At 25.9% G+C, this 23,326-nt stretch overlaps 2 protein-coding genes and 1 non-coding gene across 3 annotated transcripts in view; 1 reads left to right on the top strand and 2 right to left on the bottom strand.

The window, feature by feature from the left end:
- LOC134836750 (1-phosphatidylinositol 4,5-bisphosphate phosphodiesterase epsilon-1-like) overlaps positions 1-23,326 on the top strand; it is a 75,542-nt gene that overhangs the window by 3,822 nt on the left and 48,394 nt on the right. Inside the window, exon 2 of the mRNA XM_063851956.1 lies at positions 13,504-13,551. The gene's annotated coding sequence lies outside the window, so the exon portion shown is untranslated. The remainder of the gene's footprint in view (positions 1-13,503; positions 13,552-23,326) is intronic.
- Positions 1,428-4,591, bottom strand: LOC134837753 (odorant receptor 22c-like). Its single transcript, XM_063853138.1, has 5 exons — positions 4,164-4,591; positions 3,562-3,681; positions 3,422-3,501; positions 2,834-3,367; positions 1,428-1,540 (listed from the first exon to the last, which is right to left on the bottom strand). Exons 1-5 carry the CDS (start codon positions 4,589-4,591, stop codon positions 1,428-1,430), a joined length of 1,275 nt encoding a protein of 424 aa, XP_063709208.1.
- Trnag-gcc (transfer RNA glycine (anticodon GCC)) lies at positions 1,824-1,894 on the bottom strand. Its single transcript has one exon. It is a non-coding gene; the product is annotated as a tRNA-Gly (tRNA).

The following is a 23,326-nucleotide window of genomic DNA, read 5'->3' as shown; positions in this document are numbered from 1 at the left end:
AAAAAAAATAATTTTAAGTAAAAAATTAATTTTTTTAATCTATTAAATTTCTTAAGGAAAAAATTAATTAATTTAATTAAATTTATTAATTAAAAATTACTACTAAATTTAGCTTTAATTTTATAATTGAAATTTTTTCACTTTTAAAATAAAAATTATTTAAATGAATTTTTGAAAAATAAGAATTATAAGATTAATTTTTTATAAATTAAAAATATTTAAAACTACGAAAATTCCACAAAAATTTAAAAAAATATTTTTTTTATTAATTCATGCCTTTAAATTAAGTTTATTTTTTATATTTATGTACGAAAAAATTTTATATTTTTATTATAATATTTTTATAGTTATAATAGTTATATTTTTTGTACGAAAAAACCCAAAAAAAATTAAAATTAATTTCAACAATGAAATTTTATTAAAAAATATAATTAAAAACTAATCAGTTTTTGATGAATATAATTTTTGGTCAAAAGATTCATCAAATTAAAATCTAAGATTTTCTGAATAATTTTTTTTCTAATTAATTAATTTTTAATAAATTAATCTTACATCGGCTGAATAATTTTTTTCTGATTTATTTTTTTTTTATTTTATTAAATTTTTTTATTTTTTAAACATTCTTTAATAAATTAATAATTAAAATATAATTTCTAATTTAAAAAAAAAATATTTTTTTAAAAAAATATTATTTTTTTTTCAAAATTTTTCTAAAAAAAATTTATAAATTAATGAAATAAAATAATTTATAAAAATTAAATTTCAAACATTTTTTAAATTTTAAATATTAAATTTCACTTTAAATTTTAAATTAATAAAAAATAATTAAAATTAATTTTAGTAAATTTTTATAAAAATAAAAAAAATTGTTCATTAAAACCAAATAAAAATCAGTTAATTTTTGAGTCTCTTTTTGATAAATTTCCATATCTCGTGAGACAAACATTTTCGAAAATTCCCGCCATATGGCAACACAATGACGCTGCCAGACAAGAACGACGACGTCGACGTAACAAACGTGCAGAGTTGCCGTTTCATGGTCTCCTGCATATCAATATAAAACCAACTACTTTGACGCTACTTGCAATGCCTAGAGGAGCGCAATCGACAGTTTGTTTGCTGAAAACTCGTCGGTCGGTAAAATATACGGGCTAGCTTTGCAAACGATATCATATCAAAATCCACACATACACGAATAAAATATGTATAAAAGAAATAACCACAACCATGATCATCATCGACATAACATATTGTTTAGGGCTTTGTGCTTTACATATTTTTCGTAGAAGCTGTCGTAGTTGCGGCGAGAGACGACGTCGACGATGTACGTGGATATCATTCCGCTCACAGAAACATTCATTATTCAGGATACTATTTAGGTACATTTACCTGGCTGAAAAAAATCGATTAACATTACATTCACAGGTTTATCCTTGCAAATTTGCGTATGTGAGCGAGATATTTCTGCGATGACGTTTATATACTCCGCGTCGATGTTGATGATGATGATGATGTAAAATATCGACTGTGAATTTTTTCTCTGATATTTTTTTTGCAGAGGTTTATTTATTTTGGGAATTCATGCTTGAAACTGACAAGCGAAGGACAATTAATCCACGCACACAGTGACGATCGAAATAATTATATTGGATTTTTCAAAGCAAGTTCGCGAATAACAAGTTCAATTAAAATTTTAATGAACTAAAAATAGCGACTGTGCGTGACTTTTTCTAATTTTAACTTGAAAACTGTTTAAATTTTAATTAAATTGTCAAAAAGTTAAATAAATTTCTTTTTATTAAAAAAAAGAGAATTTTTTCCTCTGCATCGGCCGGGAATCGGACCCGGGTCACCCGCGTGGCAGGCGAGTATTCTACCACTGAACCACCGATGCTCTTGCGTTTTGTGCCGTTAAGCGGTTATTTATAGTTTTTTTCTACATATATGTTGTGCGATATGTAAATTAGATGCTTTCTAAAAATATTTTTTTTGTGTGATAAGATGTGTTTGTGAAGTTTTTGAAAAATATTCACACATATTAATATTTATAATCTTTTTTTTTGTATGAGATTACTTTATCTCTTCATTTTTATAATTTTTTGTTTTTTTTTGTTACTTGTCCTCGAAATTTTTTTTTTAAATAATTTTTTATTTGAGGAAATAAAATTTTAAAAATAAATTATTTTAATTTTAAAATAATAAAGAAATTAAATTATTTAATAAATTAATTTTAATTTTAAATAAATAAAAAAAATCTAAATTAAATTAATTAATTAATTTTAATTTTAAATTAATAAAAATTAAATTATTCTAAAAAGTTAAATATTTTAAATTTCATTGGAAATTTAAGAGAACTAAAAAATATTGGACAAGTTTTTTTTTAATTTTTAAGAGAATCTTTGAATATTATCTCTTAAGATAAATCTCGCATCTTGATTATTGTTAAAATTTTTAACCTTTTGATTTAAATAAATTAAAATTGTATAATTAATTACTTATTATTTTTTACAAAAAAAAAAATTAATAGTAAATTTAAAAAAAAATAATTATAAATAAATTTTATTATTTTTGTTATTAATTAATTAAGTTTAAATTTCTAACAATTTTTTTAAATTTTTAATCTTTTTTTTTTTGAAAGAAATTTAAAGTTCTTAAAAAAAATTTCATTAATTTTTTTTTCAAAAATAACTGAAAAATTAATAAAAATATTCAAACAAATTAAATAAAATATTTTAAAATATTGACAAAAATGAAGATGCTAAATTTATCTAAATTTTTAAAATTCATTAAAAAAATAATTAAAAATGTCGACTATGCATTTAAATAAAATTACGTGCAGTATTGAAAACCTTAAAACCAAAACTCATGATATTCGTAAAGGCTTCCAATGAAAGTGCACGACCCTTGAAATTCAAGTAAAATGGTTGTTGTGAACGCGCCATGACCAATACCAACATTTTCTTCGTACGAATATCATCAATTTCATACCACTTTGCATTGTAGATCTTATCTGCCACTTCTGCCGCCTTGAAAGCAATCACTTCAGCCGAAAGGCAATACAAAAAAGCCTCTAAAATAGTCGAAATCATCATCAAATAATACGAATTCCAGGGATTAATTAATGTGAGGATGCCATTGGCTGCCATAATTGTCGCCATACAATAAACCTGCAATCCGATCACATATTCGACAGTTTCTTGCATAGATTCGTACAACTCGACTGTTTTGGCGTGCAACAAAGAGCAGTAATGGATATATTCGGCACTCGAATAATACTTTGAACTGCCGATTTTGTCAAAATATTCGCTGCACAACTCGAAACGGGATGACATGTAGAGGCAAAGGAGAACTAAATACGTATCAAATGCTAAAAAATTTAATTTTAATGAAAATTTTGAGTTTTCAAAAGATTAAATTTTACCTGCAAAAGTTGATGCAGTGCAAAATGTCATGATAGAAATGTTAACATAGTTTATTGCGTAACCAGGATAAGCTTTGGGACTGAAAAAGGGAGTTTTAAGAAAAAATAAATGTAAAAAATAAATAAATAAAATTTCATACTAAAGCCCTGGAATAATAATATTCACTGGGTACATCCATTCTTTTCCGAAAAGTAAAGGATATAAGATCAAAACAGCACATGCCATGTAATAATTGACAAAAACCATAATAACGACAAATCTGTAAAGAAAAATGAAAATTATGCTAAGTTTGTATATTTTAAAAATAATTAATTAAATTTATATTTTTTAATAATTTTAATTAATTAATTTTAAAATTTACTTTAACTATTTTAGTTTTAATTTATTAAATTTATTTAAATTTATAAAATTAATTTTTTAATAATTTTTTTATTATTTTTTTAAATTAATTTTTTAATTTAATTTTTGTGTGAATAATTTTCAATTTAAAAAAATAAATTTATCTTAAATTTGTAATTTTGTAAAATTTTTCAACATTTTTTTAATTTTGATTTTTTTTTATTTACGAAGTTTTAAAAAAATAATTTAAAATTTAAATTTTTATTTTTAATTAATTAATTAATTTAATTTATTTTAATTAATTTTAATTTTTAATTTTTTTAATTTTAATTTATCCTTCATCGATTTTTAATATACATATATTTTTTTTTTAAATTAAGCAAATAATTAAATATTACTTACCTTCCATACTTTTCATATTTCGTAATAATCGGTCTATAAAAGTGATCCTTTCCTCGTAATCCTTCTCGCGAATGTTCGATCGCCAAATCCTTCAATTGCCGAAAGTTTTCACGAAACAAAATAAATGTCAGGGATTTTCCAAGAACCTCAAATCCACACAAGGCAGCCATAGTTGCCGTCAAACGATCTTCCAAGTCATCATCGAATGGATGTATCACACTAAGTGACGAAAAAACTGTTGTGCAACTACTAAAAGTCACAAACAGCACAAACGACAACTTTGCCCTCAATGTTCCATTCCAATACCAAGTTGCGTCAAAAACATTTGTGCCACTTAATCTCATCAAATATTCGGGCGCTTCAAAATGATCAACGAAAATTTTTGGTTTGTTCCAAAAATCTTTCAATTTTCCGATTAACTTGTTCATTTTGCGAAACTTTGAGAAACTGTGAGTTTTTCATCAGTGAAATGGGCTTTTATACGAGAAAAAGTTACTCCCAATTAGCCTTCGATAAATTGCACAAGTTTAACTAAGGGTAGTCAGGATGTTTTTTTCACAACTTTGATGTGAATTTTTTTTAATCTTTTTCTTTGTTGCACAATTCTACATTAATTGGGGTTTGCCAAAAGTAAACTCCTATTTTTTTTTTTAATAAATTTTAAATAAAAAATTCTTTTTTATGGTTTTCGAAGAAAAAATCCCATTATAAATTTTTTTTAATTGATGACTCATCAAAGAAAAAAAAATATGTGAAAAAAATGTAAAAAAAATTAAAATTTCTTAAATAATAAATAATTTTATTTTTCTGAATTCCTAAAAATTTTTCCAGACATTAATTTATCTTCAATTTTCCAATAATTCTCTCATTTCATACAAAAAGTCTTTCATTTAACGAAAACCGGATGGATCGTTCAATCAATTCTAAGAAGGAAGATTCAACAATCAAAGCGACATTTTTCTGTGAAATTCTCTAAAAATAATTTCTTTTGTAATTCTTTAAGCATTTTATTTCCGAAACAAGAATTGCTGCCATTTTTTATACTTTTTTTTTGTTGTTCAATTTCAGTTAGAATTGAATGAAGTCGTTAAAATCTTTAAGAAAGAAGGATTTAATTCATTCCAGAAATTAATTAAAATAAAAGAAAAAACTGCACAACTATTTTATCTTTTTTTCTCTTGAATTTTCAGTAAATAACAATAGAGAAATTTATTCCGCTTTTTTTTTTACTGCATTTCAAATTTATTTTGAAAAATTGAAGTATTTGTCTTATTGTATTGTCCGTCTGTCCGTAACGCCGTATACAATTATTTTTTTTCGTGAATTAGCAGGTTTGTGAATTTTTATCAAATGTCAAAATGATCTTTTGAAACCATTTCGGTTTTTAACTCTCATAGAATGAAAAACTTTGGAAAAACTCAAAAAATTCGTTAAAAATCAAAAAAGTGTCAAAGTGTATTTTTTAAATGAGAAAATTTTTTGACACTTTTTTCGATTTTTTAACGAATTTTTCGAGTTTTTCCGAACTTTTTCATTCTATGAGAGAAAAACCGAACGCAACATTGAAAAATCATGAACATTTTTTAAAAAATCCCGGAAATTGACTTTTTGAAATGCGGTTAAACTGTTCCTTTCAACAACTGCTTTTCAACTTTATTTATGAATATTTTCCACAAACTTTAAAGTTTTACTGAAAAATTGAATTTAAAAGTGTGAAAACCACTAATTATACACTTTAATAATTAATTTTAAATGAAAATTTAAAGTAGAAATCTGTGCAGAAAATTTATTTAAAATAAACACGAACCACAAAAGTCTCAAGAAATCAAGGAGCGGAAACAATAGGAAAAAAAGTATAACAATTTGCTCAGGTGTTCAAATGAGTGAAAATATTTATGTAAACAATGTATAGGTCTAATTTATGCGCACAGTAGTTATTATTATGGTTTTGTGTGAAAATGACTTCGTTTCCAGAGTCGCGTAGAGCGAAAGTAACGAAGTTCACGTGTGTTTATGTGCGACATTGTTTCTTGACTAATTAGGAATGTTCTTCCTCTTATTTGTTTTGTTTTGCTTCGTCTTCTTTTTCCTTCTCGCACAAAGTTCTGCGAGCGTGTGTGAGCGAAATTTATAACGAAGGTACTAATGACTTCACTTGTTTCCTCTGGGTTTTGTATCTTGTTTAATGTATTTCCTTAACTACTTAAAAGTATCTGTCATGTTGTCATCATTCTCCAAGTACAGCTAAAATGATGATGGTACTTTTGTGGCTTAGCATAAAAGCTTCGTGTTTCGTCGTCTTTAATTGCTTACAAAAGAAATGCAAAACAAAATTTTTTCGTATCATTTTATTTTTTTGCTTTAACAGCTTCAGACATCATAACAAACAATGAGACACCTTTGTTAATGAAAATTGTCCTTAATGTCCTCCGTAAATAAAAAGCAACAACAAAACAACGAGGAAAAAAGGTTACAAGGTCTTTATTAATATTAATACTGGATACACTCTCATCTCTCTCTCTTATTTAATTAAGATGTTTGTATCGTAAGATAAATACTTCTCGCAGTTGTGCGGAAGGAGATAAGCAAAACGAAGGAGAAAAGTTGTAAGCAATCCCTTAATTGAGTTGAATACTGCTCGGTAAATAAATACATGTGTAATTTGGTCAGTGCGGTAATTTATGTGTCAATCAGAATTGTTGTCATAAATTTTGTCAGAAATCAGTTTTCGATGGAAATCATTTGATAGGCAAATTAGCTTTGAAATTCTCGGAATCAATTACTGACAAGAAAATATCCTGAATCGTGTTTATTTATTTTAAGTTGGTTTGCTTGGTTTGAATTAATTGGAATAAATAAATTTTAAATCCAGACGATTTTTTTTAAATTTTTAAAAAATTATTTTCACTTGGTTTTTATTTAAAAAAATAATTTATTAATTTTCCTGTTTTCTGAAAATTATTAAATTATTTTTTTTTTATTTTTTAAAATTATTTTTACTTGTTTTAAAATATTTTCACTGTTTAAAAAATATTTTTTTTCCTTTTTTTAATTGCTAAAATTATGATTTTTTTTAACTTTTTAAAATTATTTTTTTTGCTTTTAATTTTTTTATTTTAAAAATATTTTCACTACCTATTTTACGAATTTTTTAATTTTTTTTGAAAATTATTTAAATTAGAAATTATTTTATTTTTTAAAATTATTATTTGTTTTTATATTTTTTTATAAATATTTTTAATTTTTTTTTTTCTTTTTTCATTATTTAAGATTTTTTATTTTTTTTTAAATTATTTTTACTTGCTCTTTTATAAAAATTTTCACTATGCAAAAAATATTTTAATGTTTATCCTTTTTTCTGAAAATATTTAAATTTTTTTTATTCAGGAATTTTTAAAATTCAAATTTCACTTTTCATTATAAAACTCTCAAGCTACTTGAAAAAGTTAACAAGCCCTTGAAAAAAAAAGAGATATCATAATTCATCATAAAAATGACGAAAACATGCTTTTGAAAATTTTTTGAAGAATACTTTGTTAAGTATGACATTTTCCTATCCTTCATCAAAGTCCCAAATTTCCGACACTTAAAGTGAATGACGAGCATTTTGATTACTTTTTAAACTAAAAAAAAAAAATCATAAACTGCTAATTGTCTCCTCATCATCAGTTCCTTTCCAAATTGCCAACAATATTTAATGGAAACTGTTACAAAAAAGACCATATGGCATTTTAATCAAACAATTTCTTAATTACCTAAAAGCATTACGACACACACATGAAAATACGTAGGTACATTAAGTTATGCGATCATCATGTCTATCATTTATCATAAAGATGGGGACAATGAGATAATCATGTCACATTTCCTGCACAACAATAACAAACAGAGAGAGAAATAAACTGAGATAAAAAATTCCATCATAATGAACAAAAGTGCTCAACCTTCATTCACTCTGCCTGTCTTCTCATTCTCTTATAATAAAAATAAACAAAGATAAGATGGGAAAAAAAGGATAATCCGAGCACAATCAAAATAATATGAAGACATTTCATTCAATTTATCATTTCACTTATCATATAGTATTCTCTTTAAGCGATTCGCTTCGATCGGTTCGATGGAAAAGGTAAATTTGATAAGGCGGACCTGTCTTAAACGGAAACTATGGCAATACTCATGTTCAAATAATTTAGCAAGTTAGCAAGTATTTGATTTCCAATTGTCTTGATTGTAAACATAAAAAGCTGCATACAAAACAAAAGGAAAAATTTATGATCAATCGCATGTCAATAACCTTATGAATAGATCGACCTTGTTGTGTTCTTGCATATTGTTAAAACGTACCAACAAGTACATCAAAGGTACGTAGGTAACAGCAAAACAATGTAATATGCCAATAGTTTGTTTTTTGTTGATGTTGCATATTAAAGTAGTAGCAAACTTATAAATATTGAAGAATGTCATGTGAAACAGAAGTTATGTACCCTGTGAGCTAGTAAAGGGTAAATTTGCTTACTTTTTTGATTTGTTTTGGAAAATTGCTTACGTTATTTTTTGATACAAAAAAAAATGTTTGTAACGATATCAACATTGATACCTTCGGTCAACAATTTGAAGATTGTATAATCTAGATCAATAATCTAAGAATCAAATCAAAAATCAAATCACGATCTGATTTATTTTGCATGCCTCAGATCAAATCACAAAAGATTTTATTTTTGATCTGATTTGCAAATCAACTCAAAAAATTTTCAACCCTCAACTTTTTTTGATTTGATCTGATCTAAAAATTGATTTAAATCAAAATTAGATCAGATCAAATCCAAATAGTTGAGGGTTAAAAATTTTTTGATTAGATTTGCAAATCAGATCAAAAATCAAATCATGTTCTGATCTATCACCTCAAAAAAGATCAAATCTGTTTTTTGATTTTGATCTAGATTAAACAAGCATGGATTAATGAAAGCTCTGATAATTAAAGGTTTAATTGAACTCTTCACTCTAATTACGTTTTTTATCAAAAAGAATGCTCCATGGCTATAATTGGTATCGTTGCACTCGTTAGGGCCTAAGCTTTCAAAAAAACATAATTTTATAATTTTTCATCCACCTTCACAAGAGTTGATGCTGATGATTATATAATGAAAGCCCTAAGACACAAAAAGGTTTTTGAACTCTTCACTCCAATTACGTTTTTCATCAAAAAGAATGCTCCATTAACCGTACTGACTCGTTAAGAAAGAAAAGATCTTTTCAAAAAACATAATTTAAAAATTTTTCATCCACCTTCACAGCACAAGAGTTATTGTCTTTTACAGATAATGTTAACCAATCAGCTTATTTTCGCTTTTGTGTTCTATGTTCTTTGTTTTGTCATTTAGTACGACGAAAAATTAGATTTCATATACATTTTCAAGTTCTCTAAAAATTCTCTTGAGTTATAGTCGATGGTGTTACTACTTGCTTCATTTTTTTAGTAAATGGCTCCAAATTGACCTGATGAAAAATCTATGCTTCTAGTTTAGACATCTTGGAATTAAGCCTGAAAAATCTTGTTTTAGAATTTGAAAAAAAAAAAAATTTTTACTTACTTGACAATTTCTGTGTTAAGATCCTCAAATTCGTACCTTTTCCTTCTCAAAGGGCAATCATCAGAAGGGTTCGCTACCGAGAGAAAAAGGGAAAAAGGAGAACGTAAAAAGAGAAATATTAATAATAGAAAGTTGTTTTTTCTGCATTTTTTCCTCTGTTTATGTGTGTAGGTTTATATTTATGATTTCCAACCGCCTTTAAATGTTGGTTCGTGCTTGAATAATGCCATAACTTATATTTCAATATGTTTTGTTCTCACACATCAGTCTCCGGCGCTACGTGTCAGGTAGTATACATACCAACACAGAGAGAAAAAGGGTATGATTTTCATATATTTCAAATATCCAACACAACAACTGAAATAGGTTGCTTTTTAGCATCATAAATATTTATGAAGTGAACCATCAGTAGCTGCTACCCCCAATACGAAATGTAGTAACAAATCCCCCGTATTTTCGACTATACACTTTAAGCGAAAAAGGGATTTTTATGCTGGCCTCACAACTAATCTAGACTAAAACAATTTATTTTTTGATTTTGTTAGCCGCACAAAGTTACAAGTCAAAGTGCTTACCGTCTACGAAGAAACTTTTCTGACAAGTAAAAGTACAATAATAACTCCTGTCATAATCGATGACGAAAAAGGTTTTCCATAACAAGATATAACATAATTTTGTTTGAATAATAATGTGCAGTGTCACTTTTACTTAGATTTTATCGCACGAGAAATAGGTTATAACTTAATCCACATTTGATAAACGTAATAATAATATATGATTCGGAAAAAAAGAAATATATGATCCTTGGCATATCAATATCCACATAACATTAACGTAAATAAGGGAAGGGAAAACAAATAAATTAGCTAACGTTTTGATTTGGCTGTCGGAACGTCTATCCAGCGAAGGATCATCTACTTTTTCGTTGAATTCCATTTTTCAGTATTTCGTGCTCTTTTTTGATAAAAAAAAAGCAAAATCCTTGAATTAAAGAATTTGTTCCCATTTATCAAAAAACGTGCCAGCCTTGTCTCTGCAAAAAACGTTGAAGAATGCGAAACAAATGACATCAAGTTTTGTGGAATTTTTTGGTTTCAATTTCTTGAATAGAACTGTTCAAGCTTATACTTACTTTTGTCCTGACTTTTGTGCTTTTCAAATGTTACCTCGTTATTTGATGTCCTTTCATCAAGTGTCTTCATGAGTTCAAGTTTATCATAATTGGGACAAAAGCTGCACGTGTCATCTTCAGACGAAAAATGTCTCTATAGAAAATTAGAAAACCATGAGATTTGAAAAGTCTAATCTCTGAAAACTGTCGTTATAGAAATTCGTATATTTGCTATAGAGCTTCGTACTGAGACTATCTGTACGTGAGTATGAAGCTCTATAGCAATATACGAATCTCTATAACGACAAATTTTGCTGTCAAATCGACAAACATCATCTTTATGACGACGAACTTTTAATCACATTATTACTCCAGTTAATGACAAATGATTATTTCCGAAGACAAATATTTAGCTTACGAGTTAATTGAAGTAAAAATCACTTCCAATTTTCCAATGGGTGTAATTTTATCCCACGCAGTCTCTTTCCGTCTCTCCGTTACAAAAACCCGATGAAAATAATTAATCCAACAAAACGTATCAATTTAAGCGTCGTCGTCGATTGTGAAGAGATAAAATTTAAAGACAATCCATAAAAATCCATTATTTTTCCCGTTCAACAGTCACTGCGAATAAGACATAAAAAAGCGACATAAAATGCAACAAAGGCCAAACAAATATCTATAGAGTTTATCTAATAATCTTGTAACTGTCAAAGTGCTTCTTTACTTTTTTCTTCATGCTCAAACGACTTTGAACAACAATGTACGCCAGAAAAGCAAGAAAAAGTCATCAATCAATGTATTTCTGTTTAATATTCCATAAAAATAGACGCATTCAGTTTTTTTTGTGTTGCTTTTGAAGGTATTCTCGGAGTAATACGTCAAAAGAGCTGTTGCTGCTCGTGGAAGGAAAAAACATTTTGATAGATTCGAGTGAGTGTGATATCAGGGAAGTGGAAATTCTAAAAGTGGTAAAATTTTTTGAACCTTTAGTAAAAATTAAAATAAAATGCAAATTTAACGAAAAAAAAAGTTTTTTTTAGTGCTTTTGCCTTGCCATTTATTTTTCATAATAGAAATTAAAAAATTTTTACGATTATGGAAAATAAATGGCAAGGATGAAGCACTAAATTTTTTTTTTCGTAGAGTTTAAAAATTTGCATTTTATTTTTATTCTGACTTGAGAAAATTTTTGTATACGTATTTTAAAAAATTTTTCAGTCAAAATTTCTAAAGATGCAAAAATTAAGCATTAAGCAATTAAAAATTTTTAAAGTTAAATAAATAAAAAAAAAGAAATTTAATATTTTTCTAATTAAATTTATTTTTTTTTTTACAAAACATTTTAAAAAAAAAAATTAATAAAATTTATAAATATTAATTTTTAAATTTTTTTTTTAATTTTTTTTTTATTAATTTTAAAAATTAATTATTTAATTAAATTAATTTTTTTTACAAAAAAAAATATATAAAAAAATATATAAAAAAAATATTAAAAAAAAATTAAAAAAAAATATTTAAAAAAATAACATTAAAAATAATTTTATAAATTTAAAACATTTTAAAAAAATTAATTATTTTTATAAAAGGGCTTTAAAAAATTTTTAAAAAGGATTAAAAAAGGGTTCAAATTCCTTTGATTAATTTATATTAAAAAAAACTAATAAATTAATTAATAAAAAATTAATAAAATTAATTAAATTGAAATAAAAATTTAATAAATATTTTTTTTTAATCATTTTGATTTTTAAAGGGTTGATAACTTCAAAAATTTGAGAATTTTTCAAAAAAAAAATAATATATAATTTTTAAAGGATCAGTAGCCAAATCAAAGCAACACCTCTGGATGTCTCAGAGTGTTCGAAAAAAGAAACTTGAAGTAATGTTAAAAGTTAAACACATTAGATTTCTTTTAATATGAACAAAATGACAAATGGTGGCACTCACATTAAAAGTCAATATTAGTTCTTGTTGTAGCTGTTGTCACATTAAAGCTCACACTGAAGACGTGCACAATAAGTAGACCTCCCTTTCCTCATCACGTCCCAATCCGACGTGCTATCATTTGGTACTGGCAAAAAAGTATTAAAATTGTCTTTTAACTTGACAATTCGCTGCCGCTGCCGCGCCGTGAAAGGTTCAAAATGTTACACAATTATTAGTGCACGATTACATGGCAAAGACGACATGCGAGCAAAAGTGAGAGAAAATTGCGATATATTGTAAAAGTTAAATACACACATTATTTGTCTGACAGTTCTTGATCACGTGCTTGCTATTTAAGATGAACATGTGAGACAGAGGCATTAATAGAAGAAACGAAAGGAGAGAGAATGTGTGCCTTTGTTCCTGTTGTTGTATGATTTTCTCATCATGCGACTTTCTTCTGCTTCGTTAAGTTTATTTTTCTTCACACATTGTTCAGTAAGCGACAAAGGCATCGGAACGTATGTTTTAAAAGCCTCGTCTATTATTTTGCTATTTACATGCCTTTTTGTGTTGTTTCAAAAAATAAAATTGCTACAAAGTTTCTTTTGGTAGCGAAACGAATGAAAAACAAAACTAAATTGCTCGAAAGTTAAACTCTCTCGTTCATGCCAAATTTAACCTAAATTTGTTTTTTCTCTGTTTTTTGCAGACGGATGTTCGCTCAATATCAGTTTCATAGCATTATCCATCATATCAGGTAAGTAATATCTTTCAAATAATTAATAAACTCATTAAACGAACTTCTACTTCGATTTTTTTTTCAACCCCATTAAAAGACTGTTACGTATTTTTATCGCCCACACATCGAATTTTCTTACATGACGACAACCTAGAAACATGTTGAAAACCATTAAAATAACAGGATAAAACATTAGTCGAAACATCGTGAACACAATTCTTTCTTATGAAAAATTTTCTTAAAAAATTTTTCCGACAAAAGCGGGAGAAGCGTAGAAATTTCTTGTTTATGTGTGTTTTTTACAACTTTTTCCTGTCTTCAAATGGAAGGCATTAATTTTATAATGTGTAACACTTTCGTAATCTTCGTCGTAAGCCATCAGCCACACATCATATCATCATCGCCAGGTGAACGATTGTTCCTCGCGTGAATGACGACGACGACAGGGATGACGAACGATGAAGCATTAAAGTCGAGAAAAATATAAAATAATAATAATTGTAATAGATACAAAATGGCGCATGTTCTCGTCGTCGTTTGTGGAGGTGAAAAGCATGTGTCGTTATGTAACACAAAAAACTGAAAGAAAGTCGTTAAAGGCATTGTGAAAAATTAGTGTCTCGCATTTGATGGGATTTGTGACGAACTATCAATCGTTAGAGAGCATCTTTGTTCTATTCGAACTTCAAGTCGAGAAGAGAAGATGAAGAAAGAAATCTGTCAAATCATGTGAATTCATTTGTATCATGCAAATCTCCAAGAAGAACTAAAGAGTTACTTAAAGGTCAAATGAAGGTCAAATAAATTTAAGGGATTGTTACTTTCCTTAATGGACATGCAAAACTGAATTGAATTGACATAAAATCAGCGGAGTGTAGAATTTGCTTTGAAAGAGAAGCACATATCCTTTGCAAATGTTCATATCTAAGTAGAATGTTAATTTTTGAAGTACAACTGGAATTTCGTCAGATTCAATAAATATTTTTTTTATTTGAAAAATGAATCAGGCAATATAAGAATATGGCACAGGTCATACAGCAAACAAACCCACAAAAATTTTCAATGAAATTGTTTGCTTGATTTTTTCAACCCTTTACGAAATTCTTATCTTACATTCTGGTTCTTCTCAAACATTATGAACTGACTTTGTTGAGTATCTTGTCAGTTTGAATAAAAATTCATATCGAGATTTGAACATGCTGGATAAGAACTTTGATCTTTGTTTTATTTGGATATAGCTTTTACTCCAAAAATTGATTTTTACCCACTTAAATGTGAAGAGTTAAAAAATAAATTTAAGCACTTTTAATAAGTTATTAACTCCATTTTAAATTTAAAAACCAAGCTAAAAATTTTGTCTAACGAATTTATTAAAATGAGCTTACAAAGAACACCTATCAAAATGCAGCTGAGAAATCGCAACAAAATGGCGGAAAAAAATATTCTGGAAGATGACAAAATTGAAATTAATGATGAAAATTCAAACAAAGGAGATGATACCTTCATGGAAGAATTGCTTAGAATTCCGAAACTTTCGAGGAAAAAGAAAATTGCAAATTTTTTTCAATTTGCGAAATGAAAAAAAAACTATTGATGACATTTAACTCAAAGTTGAATAAAAAGAATGAATGTAATGTCTTCACAAAGACGAATTCATTTAAACATGTAAAATAAAATAAAAAAAAATAAAATAAAAAGAGAATTTCTGGCTACATTTAAAGCCAATTAGATTTTTCCATTTAAATTTAAAACTTTTGAATGTCAATTAAATTTATTTTTTGAGGCTAAATCTTCGCCTATGATTATTTTTTGCTATGAAGGAATTTCAAACCTGAAAACCAAAAATTTTAAATTACTTCAGTTAACTTACTTAGCTGTCCTAACTTTGTTTCTAAATTTTTTGCTGAAGTTTCTGAAAAAAAAACAAACAAAAAAAAATTGTTCATCAAAATTTTTCTATTAAATATTTATCTTTTCGAAACACAAAATTTTCACAACTCACCTGCATAGTATTGAAAAACGCGTTTCATGAACAAAAAAAGTACTTATTATTTATCAAGGTAGTTTTCATAGAATCGTAACAAAAAAGAAGAAGAATAAAAAGCACCGTTTCTAACGACAAGCTGTACGTCAAGAGTTAATTAGTGGAAGTGGAAAAGTGTCTGCCTAACGTCAAATTAAAAATGACACATAGAAAAATTAAAATGGAATGTCGCAAAAAAAAGCTATTTATTTACTTAGCTCAGAGAATTCTGATTATTAAATGTGTGTGTCACTGTCGTCATGGTTGCCATCTCTCGTCAGATTTTTTTTTATTTTTATTTAATAAAAATTCTAAATACCTCAATACACACATTTTACTGCCCTATATTTTCTGACATATTTTTTATCGCATTATTAAAATTTTTTACTGGATTTATTTGGCAATAATAATGGTATACTGCTAAAAAGAGTCATATTGAATCATTTATACAGATACAACAACAACAACAAAAACAGCAATACAAAAAAAAAATGGAAAACACCTTTTTTATGCACATTTATCCGTTTTTAAAATTTTATATCCCTTGAGTGTTATTTTAACACATATCTCTCTCGCTCTCTCGTTTCCCGAAAATAAAAGCAAATAAACTGCTTTTTATCATTTATTTAACGTTCATAAAGTATATATACAACTTATGCTAAAAGTTGTTGTTGTTCGTTTATTTTTTTCTGCATTCTGGAGCACAGATAAATAAACGAAAAAACATAAATATTTGGAAAATTTTGTCATGTTTCTCATTTCACCCGAATTTTATATTCGTTCATGTATGTCATGATTGAGAGAGACGAGAACAAAGCGACAGTGGTTCACTCAATTGAATGATGATTTTATTTTATTTTTACTTCTTTTTTATTTAAAAAAAAATACAAAACTAAATAAAAAAGAGATTAAATAGTGTTCGTTTGTAAAAAGAGCAACAACTATAGCTTCTTTTTATGATAAAAATGAAATTTTTACTTTTTCGTACTCCTCCTGAATTAAAAGAATTTTTACAATGAAAGTTCTCATTAAAATTATTTTTTACAATTTCTTACTCCTCATTTCACAATTGAATACTCCTCAAGACTTAAAAGACCCTTTTTCGACACTATTTTTACATATTTTCGAACTAAAGATTTTTTTACATTTTTGTACTCCTCAATTTAAAAATTTTTATTACTCATATTGAGTTTTTTGCTTCTCATGAATTAAAAGGATTGTCCAAACAGGGAATAAATAATTTCAAAAAATCGTTTATTCCGGGAAATTTTGAAAATTATATATAAAAGCAAAAAATATTCAGTTAATAAAATGAGGAGTACATTAAAGTGAATTATTGACATTTAACAATTTTTCACTTTAATGAACTCCTCATTTTATAATCTGAAATTTTTTTTTGTTTTTTTATATAACTTTCACATTTCTTTACTCCTCATGAGACTCTAAGCCAAAAAATACTAAACTTTGAGTCAATATTTGCCAATAAATCAATTATTTCACATTTCCGTACTCCTCAAACACAAAAGAAGCCAAAATAGTTTATTTCTTCTTTGAAACGTAGGCGGAAAAATATTTTTTTCGGAAATACTGCTAACGAATTTCATTATGTACACTTTTGCTTTTCAATCATCTCTACTAAAAGAGAAAAAGTGAATTCAGTTTTCCTGATTTTGATCAAATAAACCTAAATTGGCGAGATGATGATGACATTCGATATATGACGATAATAATATTTATTTGGAATAAAATGACATGTTCGCATGCGGATCTCCATTCTCGACTCAACCCACACGTGTTTGAATACATTAGCCTTTTTTTCCATGCTCCGTAACAATTTGCTCTGATGCTGTCCCAAAGCGAAATTCTTCTCAAAATCCTAATCAGAGTTTGATTTCATTGCTCGGGATTTCAATGTTGTCTGTGTCTGTGAATGGTAAAAGGCGACATGCAACACCAACCACTGTGTTGTAGGCGTCTACAGATCGATATACCCCATATATTATTGATTTGACCTAATTTTTTGGAAAGTACAGTGTTGTTATTGTACTAAACCTTTTTTTATTCACCAACACACGAAATGTTGGGAAAAAAACTAAAATGCATACACCGGGATGCTTTTTATATTCTTCACTTATTCATGGAACAAATACACAGACATTAGTTCGGGTTCAAGTGCGATACATTTTTAAAGAACATGCATAAAAATAAAATTTGATTGTAGTCGAAGAAGTGTGATAAGAACTTGCACTACAAAAAGTTTGAACATTTTTATTGATTTTTGTAAAAAGCATCATTAGGGTCCTTAATGTAACCTAATGTACATATTATTTTACGAGTGGTTATTAGTTTATGCGTTTTTTTACCAGTTTGAACAACTTTTTAAATGGCTTTTGTTAATCTAATGATACATTTATTGATCAAAACAAAACTTAATTAAAATTAAAATGAAAAGCATGCGACTAGAATAAATATCGTAAATTTTCCGTCTTTAAAATAAATAATTATTTCGAGATGAAAAAAGAAATTAACAGAAAATATTCAGAAAAAAAAATTGGCAAGTGTGGAGATTTTGTTTATATAAACATGAGGATAGAAAAAAAAGATAAACAAGTCAAGATTCAGATAAAAAGAGCATTTGAAGTTCAAAAGTGAAAAAAAAGCGTAATAAAAGAAAATCGATTTTTGGATCTAAAACAACAAACAAAAATAAACTAATTTAAAATTAGTTTAAAACTTGAAATAATTGTTAGGAAATTGGCAATTGTTTAAAGAAAATTTTTTATTTTTATTTTTTTTCTATTTAAAAATCAGTTTGATAAATTTGTAAAAAAATTAAATAATTTAAAAATAAAATTTATTAAAATTAAAAATAATAAAGAAAAATATTACAAATGGATTTTTATTATTTTTTTTTCAATTTTAAGTAAAAACAAATTTAATAAGATAAAATTATTATTTTAGAAAAAAATACTTATCTAGAAATTTATTAAAAAATATTAAAAAAATATTTTTTTTTTATTTTTTTTTAAATTCGAAAAATTAATAATTAATTTAAAAATGAAATGTATTAAAATTTTAAAATAAAATAAAATTTAAAATAAAATTTAAATAAAATAAAATAAATAAAATAAAATAAAAAAATAAATTATTTAAACTTAAATCAAAAAATTATTTTAAAATTTATTAAAAAGTTATTTAAATAAACAATTAAATTGTGGATATTATAAAATGTTTTTAATAATTTTTAAATAAAATTTAAAAAAATTAAATTTAAATTAAATTAAATTAAAATTTTAAAATGAAAATTTAAAAATTGAATAAAATTTAAAAATATTTTTGATATAAAATAAAAAGAAAAATACTTTTTTTGCTTTTTAATTTTAATGGTGTTTTTATGTTCAATTACTTTCAAAAAGCAACAAAACTACAACATAAATTTCCCTTAATCGAATTTTGCACGCACGAGCATCACAAGTTAACGACCGTTGTTTCTGGAACACTAAATGCCCCCAAAATGCACATAAAATGTGAAATTTTTCACCAAATTGGCTCCGAGATTAGGTAATAACAACACACAACGCTACCAAAAATATCATTAAGTTGCCAACACAAAAATCTACATGAATTTCCCCAAAGCCATCTTTATTACTCAAAAGGTTTGTTCATTTGCAAAATGCACAAAAACTCACAGAGAAACACACACACAGAGGTCGATTCGTAAAAACACCAAAGTTTCGCCTCGCAACCTCTCTTTCTGGTCAAATCATTCTGTGTTTTTGTTTATATTTACGTTACAAACTATAAATTGAATAATTATTATGGAATACTCTCCTTTCCATATATTATTATATTTTATTATAGTTTTTGAATGGGAATTTGTCCGTGTTTTGTTTATATCCCAATATTATTATGTGTGCATGCCTTTCGGAAAATAAACAAATTTATTTGGTACCACACATTACAAATTTTGCTTGTCTCGGTTCGGTGTCCATTTCGTGCAAATTTCGTGCCAAGTCTTCGTCGACGTGCTGACGATTTATTTATTTGTTTTTTTTACTAAATTATGGTAAACTCTGTGTTTATTGAATAAAATTAAATCTCTACTTACCAATTTATTTTTATGGAATGGAACGATGGCCGAAGAGGAATTTAAGATTCAAAAAAAAACATGTTTTCGATTTCAACTTGAAAATAATTTTAAAAAATATTCGACCTTACTGACCGATTTTACCTCATTTTGAAGATATCTGTAACAATTTCACATTTTCATACTCCTCAATTTACATTTTCTTTTTAATCTTGGTTTAAAAAATTTTCAGATTTCACATTTTAAATTTTTATAAGAAAAAATTCACATTTAAATACTCCTCAATTTTTATAATTTATTTAATAAAAACTATATTTTTACATTTTGATACTCTCACTTACGAGTAAAAGACTTTATTTTTACTTTAACTTAATTTTTTTTTTGGACTTTGAAACTGAATCTCGATATTTTTCTCATTAAAAATAGGCATTTTCACATTTTTGCACTTCTCAATTAACATTTTATTTTTCATGGTTTGATATTTGTTTGAGCTTTTACATTTTAATGCTTTATTAGAAAAATTCCCATTTTGATACTCCTCGTTAGAGAAATTTTACATTTTAATACTCCTCAGTTTTTTTTACAATACAAAAAGTATATTTTTACATTTTCATACTCCTCATTTAAAATTTTAATACTTTTATTCATCATCATTTAATATTTTTTGACCAATTTTTTCACATTTTTGTACTCCTCATGTTCTCAAAAATTTTCTTACTCCTCCAAATTTTAACAATTTCGTACTCCTCTAATTTTTTTACATTTTTGTACTCCTCATACCTTAAAAAAATGAGTTTACATTTATTTTTTTTCTCCATTTTTCATCAAATTAAGCTAAAAAAAATCAAAAACAAACTGTTGCCACAAACTTCACTTAAAACATAATAAATTTCGAGTGCACTCAAATCACACCAAAATTCCAGCCGAGTCGTAATGTGAAAATGCTCACTTGACTACTTCAATCTACTTCTCAAACTGCATCAACAAGGCAATAAGGATGCCAAACCTAAAACAACATTCCAAGTACTTCATATGCAAATAATTGCAACTTGAGCAAATAAATGACGAGCGCTCATTAACTTTTACACAAAAATTCAAGTGAAATTTGTTATTTTTCTTGTCTTTTACGTTCGTATGTTATTTTTTAATTAAAAATGTTTATAATTGTGAAAAATTCATTTTTGTTTAAAAATTTTTCTCTGCAACGACACGCACTCTCGTTCAACGACAACTTTGCGAAAATGAGGTAAAATAATAATTTTCACATTTATTCAAAAAAATATGCTTCGTATATACGAAAGTGTGCATAAACCCTTATTGAGTGTGATAATTCATTATAACGAGAGTTTGTGTGTTGCAAAAAGTTGTCTCATACAACATGTGTCATTTAAAGAGATTTTTGAACATATTATTTTAATGGATTTCATTTATTTTGTTCAAAGTTTATGTTTTATTATGATTATTATTTATGTATAATGTGATCAACAATGACGACATTCATATTTAATTTTGTAAAAGGCTTGTCGCCATTCATCGTGTGCAGAGTATTCTCGCAGGAGACGAAGAGAGGGAGCGACGAAAACTGAATGTAATTATTATTTAGGTTAAGTAAAGTTTGTACTTTTTTTGTGTTGCGTTGCATTTATTTGAATAGTTAAAAATGTTGCATGATGGCAAACGAAAATGTTCATCATTTGGAGTGGATGCGATGAATGCACCACAGGTTTCATCAATATGAATGGGGATTTTTAAGAGCATTATATAATTGGATTTTTTGGAAGTCATTTTGTAAAATCAAGAATTTTTAGAAAAAATAAAATATTTAAAAATAAATAATTTTTTTGAGTGTTTTTATAAAACTAAAAATAATAATAATAAAAAATTAAAATTTTAAATAAAATATGTAACAATTTTTAATAAATAATTTGAAAATAATACCTAATTGTCGATAAAAAATTTATAATTTTTTATTTTTATATTATTAAATAATTTTTTTAATAATTTTTTTAAATAAAATAAAAATTAATAAAATATATTTTAAATTTAATAAAAATTGCTGACATTTTTTATTTATTTTTTTTTTTTTAATTTTAAACCAATATTAATTTTATCTCAAGATTATAATAAATTTTTCTAACGACAATTATTTTTTAAAAATTATTAAATATAAAGTTAAAATTGAAAAATATTTATATTAAATTATAAAAAAACCCTTTTAAATTATAAAATAAATTTAAAAAAAAATTAAAAAATTTCAGCAATTTTTTTTTTCATTTAAAAATAATTTTAAAATTATTCTAAAATAATTAAATAAAAAATATAATTAGTAAAATAATAAAAAAAAATAAGTTGAAAATTAAGTTAAAAATTATCCCTCGTTAAAAAAAATTAATTCTTCAACTTTTGGATTTTATTCCAACAAAATATTACCAAGAAAGCAATAAAAAAACTGAAAACAATTAGCAGCGCACGAAATACCGAGAAAAAAGAGCTTCAAGCTGATGAACACGAAGAAAGAAAAGGATTGTAACATTTTAACAAGAATGACGTTTCGCGCTATTTTTAAATTTTTTTGCTGAACAAAAAAAAAGAAAACATAAAAATGTTCAAAATTAATTTTAACTTTTTTTTACTGCTCATCCTTTTACCTTTATTCTACTTGCAGCATCGTGTTCGTTCTCAATTATGGAAGTAGCATGTTTTTTAAATTTCATTCTGTTGAAAAATGTCACAGCAGATAATCAACATCAATTTCCATTTGTAACTCTATTTTAATACATATACTTTAATAACGAAAAAAAAAGACTGAAAATAAAAGATTTTATTTAATTCTCGCAATTTTTCCATGTGTTTAAATTTAACGAAAAAAAAATTACACTCGCTTTAGAATTTTCGTTTCGCGATGAGATTTGGCACCTTTGAGAATTTATAACCAGATAACAAATCGTTTACTCGCTTTGAACAGATTGAGCGATTACTCCCCTGAATTACATGGGATTTTTATTGATTCATATGTCGCCGTGTATATGTATGCGGCTTTTCGCAACAAATGTCATATTATTAAGGGAACACCCATGAAAATGTTCGATTTTATCATTTTTTATGTTACATTGAATTTTCTTTTGCAGTAACAACAAAGGCATGAAATAAAAGAAAAAAAAGGAAAAAACTGAGAAATAAAGAGAGTCAAATGCCAATGGCATACATTTTACATAAGAATGGGTATCGTAATAAAATATTGCATGTTCTTGTTATTTGTCTATCCTTTTTTACCGCATTTTAAAGAAAAAAGGGTTCTAAACTGTTTTGACGTCTAAATATTTATTTAACAAGGGTAAAAAAAAGTTAAATTTGCATTGGGGCAAACATTTTGGATTGTGCATTGGGATAAATTTCTTTAAATTAAGTTTAGATAAGAAAAAATGCTTATAAAGATGAATTAAGATGCTCAATGGGCGAAAATTACATTAAAAATTTTTAAAATGTGCAATGGGATAAAATATTTTCATATACAAGAAAATTAATTTCAAATAAAGAAAACAATAAAAATATGCATTGGGATCAAAATTTTGTAAAATATCTATGACATAAATTACAAAATGTGCATTGGGCTACGTCACGTGTTGAAAGTCTTTTAAAACGTGACAAACCTAATGCACATTTTGAATTTTTTGTCCAATGTA

The sequence above is a fragment of the Culicoides brevitarsis genome, chromosome 1, assembly GCF_036172545.1.
Source record: "Culicoides brevitarsis isolate CSIRO-B50_1 chromosome 1, AGI_CSIRO_Cbre_v1, whole genome shotgun sequence".
NCBI classification, from domain to species: Eukaryota; Metazoa; Arthropoda; class Insecta; order Diptera; family Ceratopogonidae; genus Culicoides; species Culicoides brevitarsis.
Note: the sequence above shows the minus strand (reverse complement) of the source record. Positions and strands in the feature narration are given on the sequence as shown.

Bases quoted from the DNA above. Each gene is read 5' to 3' on its own strand.
- LOC134837753 (XM_063853138.1), bottom strand. From the start codon at position 4,591: ATGAACAAGTTAATCGGAAAATTGAAAGATTTTTGGAACAAACCAAAA. The intron at 3,682-4,163 runs GTAAGTAATATT...TTTTCTTTACAG, and splicing joins AAATATGAAAAGTATGGAAG to ATTTGTCGTTATTATGGTTT. The intron at 3,502-3,561 runs GTATGAAATTTT...TCCCTTTTTCAG, and splicing joins ATTATTATTCCAGGGCTTTA to TCCCAAAGCTTATCCTGGTT.